Source organism: Physeter macrocephalus, chromosome 3 (assembly GCF_002837175.3).
Source record: "Physeter macrocephalus isolate SW-GA chromosome 3, ASM283717v5, whole genome shotgun sequence".
NCBI classification, from domain to species: domain Eukaryota; kingdom Metazoa; phylum Chordata; class Mammalia; order Artiodactyla; family Physeteridae; genus Physeter; species Physeter macrocephalus.
In genome coordinates, this window is record NC_041216.1 from 31,420,745 (window position 1) to 31,425,823 (window position 5,079).

Consider the following 5,079-nt stretch of genomic DNA (forward strand, 5'->3'; position numbering starts at 1 on the left):
CAGCACTAACTCTGACCCCCCCATGTCCCCACGCTGATTCCCCCCACCTCCACTGAACCCCCATCCCTCTCCTGGCCCTGCCCCGGGCCCCTGAAGGAAGCTGTCCTGGTCACGCATTTATTCAGCCACCCGTCCATCTGGCTAGTGTGAGCCTTGGTGCCGCGCTGTTCCAGAGATGTGACCGAGCCGGGCAAGGACAGCCGCGGCCCGGGGCCACGCAGAGCTCAGCGTCTGCAAGGGGTGGCAAAGCAAGGGGCTTTGAGCATGAAGAGGGTCACGGGAAGGGGAGGTCAGGAGCCCTCTGGCTGGGGAGAAAGGGACAGCCTCCCTGAGAAAGTGACATCACAGCCCAAAGAGAGAGAAAGTGAGTCTGGGGCGAGGCAAGAGGCAGGAGGCAGGCGAGGGCTCCACGCCGTGGGGTCTGGGAGGGGCCTGCTGGGCGGTGGCAGGCATGGGGCAGAGAGTGTGGAGGGGGGGACCGTGGAGCTCATCCAGGGTCAAGGGGAAACCGGCACTCCGAACGAGGAGCCGCTCGATTAATTAGATTAAACCTGGATGCCTGTGAGGGAGGGGCATGGGAAGTGTCCTGAGGGAATAGGGGGGATAAACTGGGGGCCATCGTGGAGGCTGGGGGGACGATGGGCTGGACGGGCCATGGAGACAGAAAGGGGTCTGGTCCAGACCGAGGGAGGGTCAGTGGAGGGAGGGACCGGGAGCAAGTTCTGCCGCTGAGTTGGTGGGGCTTGGCATCCAGCTGGACTGGCCCAGGGACGCTGTCCTCTCAGGGGGGTTCAAGAAGCCCTCGGGGCCTCCAGGGCTCGGGAAGCACCAGCAAGGGCACCGGGGCACCTCGTCTGCTCCACATACTGGCCCATGAGGAAGGCTGAACGTGACCCAGGAAGTCCTCAGCTAGTGAGACCTGCAAAGCTGGCTCTCCCCAAAGGCCCACCGGGTCCCTCCAGGCAAAGCCTGGGTGGGGCGTGTGGACAGGGCAGGTGCTTTGGTAACAAAGTAAAAGAAGGAATTAAACGAAGCCCTGGCCCCAAGTAAACACAATTAAAAATGCTAATGGAGTTCACCCTGAAGGTCAGATGCAAAGGGATTGAAATGAGGCTTTATTTTTGGACCGGCCCAGCGGCTGGCCTGCTTGGAGCCAGGCCGTCAGCAGACACCACCCTTCCCGGCCTTGGGCTGGTGGCACAGGTGAGCACACCTGTCCTGGGCCAGGGCCTCACACCCGCTCAGGGGCACAGAGGCAAGGTCAAGGGCAGCGCCCACCGTGAAGCTGGCCTGAAAGGGTCAGGACACTGGTGGGTTCTCAGCTGTGCCGTCTCCAGGGGTGAGAAGGGAACAGCCTCCCGCGGTGCCACATCTCACCTGGGACAAGGTGGCCGTTTCTGCAGCTGTGAAGGGATGCAGGGGCCGGAGTGCCCTGGAGGCGGGGCTACACGCTGCTCTGGGTCCTGGAGGGCCCCACCCTCCTCCACTGGTTCAGGCAGAGTCAGTGGGGCAGGCGGGGTACCTGGCCCATGGGGGGCTCTGCATGGGGTCAGAATGTGGGGACTCTGACCCGCGTCCCGGGAGGGAGCGTCTGACTCCTCTGAGGGCCCTGGAAGCCGGCGGTGGCCTAGGGTTGGGCTTTCATTAGAGGAACAGAAGCTCAGAGACACACCAGGCTCAAGCTCGTGGGACAAAGCAGCTGCCGTGAAATCACAGGCGGCTTCCGCCCTCCCGGGGCTGCTCCTGGGTGCCGTCAGGCCCCCCGCCCTCTCCTGGTCCCCCTGAGAGAAGCCCCACCCCTGTCACCTGCCTGTGCCCCTGGGGATGGAAAAGGAAGGTGGGTATAGCTGAGCGAGGCAGCAGGCACCACCCCCAGGATCCTACCCCCCCGCACCCCCGACCCCGCACACAAGAAGCCCACGGATCCCTGACAGCTCTGCTTTTAGAGCAGCCGCTGCAGCGCTGGCACCTCAGTTACCAAGGCGAACACCACGACGATCGCACTCACGGGAGGTGAGGGCGAGGCAGGAGCCGCAGGCACAGCTTCTCCAGGGAGACGGAGGTGCCAGCAGCCCGGGAAGGCCACCCACTCAGGTAGGCAGCCGCCGAGCTTGGGTGGCTGCTGCGTGAGCGGATCTTCAGACTCAGGGAAGCGTGGCCTTGACCCGACCCACAAATGCTGCACGGCTCACTCCCGTCTCATCCCACCAGGAGCCCCAGGATCTGGGCTGAGGGGCGGCAACAAAGAGGTCCTTCCATGAGCCCCGTGTCCCCTCACACTGCCCCGTGGGGGGGGACGAGGGAAGGGAAGGCACTGTTCCCCTGGTTTCTGAGCGGATGGATGCCGAGCATGTGGGAAAGGAGGCTCCGCAGGCCCCCAAAGCCCAGAGGCTCTCGTCCCAACTGGGGCCTCAGCCTTCCTACACAGGCAGACAGGCTCACCCCTCGCCCAGCAACCCAGGAGCCAGATGGGGTAGGAGTTCAAAACACTGCAGATTTTAGAAAGGCCATATAATGCACTCATGGACTTGGGGAGGGGTGTGTCTGGAGAATTTTCCAGCAGGAAACGTATAAATATGCCTCATGAGTAGCGTGAATACAGACAAAACAAGCAAGGCAGGCTTTGCTGCCAACTGAGAGTTGGTGTCAAACTTGGACTAAGACTTGGGGTTCAGAGCAACTTAGATTTCAGAACCGCGGTACGCAGCTGTGGGCCTGAGCCAGCAGCTGACCCCCGGCCCCCAGCACATCCCTCCACAGCCACACCTCAACGCTTTGCCCTTTCGGGGACCGTGAAGCAGGAAAAGGAGGGAGGAGAACAGCCCATTGGGCTTGATAAAGAACAAGGCCCCGGGACAGGGGCCACATCGGCACTGCCTGTGACTTTGACGTGACAGCCAGGTCCACAACCAAAGCCAGGCTTTCCTGGCTCTGCCCTCCACCCACCGACAAGTAAGCTCTGACCGCACACACACGGAGCCGTGTTACGTATTGTCCGAGGGACCACAGCCAAAACACAGGCCAGCGTTCAACGATTTCTGGCTTTTAAAGTCTTCAGTTGGTTGACCACAAAGTCTGGAATGCTGGGGGGAAGGGGCGGGGAGAGATGTTTTTGCTCTGTTTTTTTCTGCAGCCCTGGCACCAAGATGATTTTCAAAAAGGCCCCTCACAACTCCTATGGCAGGTAGCCAGACTCGGTGCTCAGGAGGCTAGGCAAGCCGGGGCCCACATCAAGTCCAGCCTGCAGAGACACGAAAAGCCAGCCGGGACCATGCTGGCCCCTGGGAGCCAGAGGGAGGGAGCCTCAGCACAGGGACCTTTCTTCTTAGCCGCTGCCTCCTCTGGGGAAGACAGGGCACCTCATCCCCTCTCCTGACGGTTAAAAAGAAATCCGGAGTCTGTCCCCTGCCAGGGGCACCTGGCTCCCCCACTCGCATACCCTGGAGTCGGATGGCATTAGAAATGGTCCCAGAAGGGAGGTCCACAGCCACACCTGCCATGAGGACGCGCCTTCGTGTCCACCCCAGACTGCTAAAGGCAACGGCAGCTGGTGCCCGAGGAAGGGGGGCAGCCTCCTCTCCCGTGTTCTCCGGACCCCTCCTTTCTTCCTGCCTGCAGCTGGGGCCCTGCTGAGAGCTCAGACCGCGCCTGGAAGGGCACCGGCCAGCCAGGGATCGGCCAAGTGCCGGCCGGGGCGAGGAACCCGAGCTCAGCAGGCGAGCCCGGGCACCGGGGGACCTGCGAGCGGCTCTGACGCCCTCGACCGGCCCTGCGGCGGCGCCGGTTCAGCACCGGGGCGGCGGGGCTGCCAGAACCTAGAACATCGCCGCTGCCCGCGCCCAAGGGCATCTCCGCGGCGAGTTTGGAGAGGAGGGCCCGCGGGGGAGACGGGGTGCGGGAGTCATGGCGGGGATGGGGGACAGACACGGTGGGAGCCTGTGGGTGCGGGCAGACGCGGGCCCCTGGGGAGCAGGGGTTCGCGCGGGGCTGCACCCCGGCGGCCGGGGCTTGGCCGGCGCGGGACTCCCCACCGAGGGCGGCCCCGGCGCAGCGCGGACCCGGCGCTCGCTCACCTGGTGCCGCGGTGCTGCTGCGCGCAGAGCAGCAAAAGCGGGGGCAGCAGCCAGGCCAGCGCGTCCATGGCCTCGGCCGGCTGGGCGCTGGGCCGGGGGCGGCGCCGGGGTCCGGCCGGTCGCGGGAGCTCGAGAAGTTGCTTAGCCGGCGGCCGCGGCACCGGCGGGCGGGAGCGGGAGGGCGCGCGGCGCGGGCGCGAGGGCGGACGGAGCGGCGAGCCCGGAGCCGCCCCGCCCCGCGCCGCGCGGCACGGCCCCCTCCCGCCCGCGCCGGCTCCGGCCGCCCCGCCTGCCGCCCCCTCCCGCCCCCGCCCCGGAGCCGCCCCGCCCCGCGCCGCGCGGCACGGCCCCCTCCCGCCCGCGCCGGCTCCGGCCGCCCCGCCTGCAGCCCCCTCCCGCCCCCGCCAGCCCCCGCGCCCCCGGCCGGGGGTCCGGCGCTCCCCGTCCCAGCGCCGCTGCCCGGGCCGGCCCGAGAGGGTCCCTCCGCGCCCCTCCGGGAGGCGCCTCGGGCGCAGGACCCGCGAGGGCGCGGCCTCTCGCTGCCGGCCAGGCGCCTGCGGACCGACGGGCGCGCCCGAGCCTCGGCCCTGGGGCGGAGTCTGCGCTGGGCTGTTTGTGGGGTCACGGGTCCTCGGGAGCTGGTTCGGGGCGAGGAGGTGCCAGCGCCCCGGAAGCCTTCACCTTCTACCGGGCGAGACGCCCCCCCGCACCGGCAGCTCCTTCCAAGGCCCTCGCGCTTGCGCCTCGCCCAGCCTCCGTCGGGTGGGCGCCGAGAGGATCGGGGTGGCCGCTCCCGCCCGCTGCCCCGCGGCCGCAGCTCTGTGGACGCAGTGACCTCTCTGCCTGGCGGGTCGGGCTCCCTCACACCTGCCCGCAGGTGAGAGGCTGGGCGCTGACGAGACGGCACCCCTACCTCGCCCCACCGCCACCCCCAGCGAACCGCCAAGAAAGCCAAGGCCTCCGCATTCTCTGCTGTGACTCTTCGGAACACCAAACTCTACACAGT

At 66.9% G+C, this 5,079-nt stretch overlaps 1 protein-coding gene across 2 annotated transcripts in view; it reads right to left on the minus strand.

Annotated features, from left to right (window-relative positions):
* The window catches only part of GABRD (gamma-aminobutyric acid type A receptor subunit delta), an 11,817-nt gene extending 7,542 nt beyond the window's left edge, over nucleotides 1–4,275 (minus strand). The window contains exon 1 of one of the 2 annotated variants that reach the window (XM_024125474.1): nucleotides 4,074–4,275. In XM_024125474.1, the coding sequence (XP_023981242.1) occupies nucleotides 4,074–4,141 (68 nt within the window). In that variant the 5' untranslated portion in view covers nucleotides 4,142–4,275. The remainder of the gene's footprint in view (nucleotides 1–4,073) is intronic. The other variant, XM_024125475.1, reaches the window with a different exon arrangement.
* Between the last annotated feature and the right edge of the window lie 804 nt (nucleotides 4,276–5,079).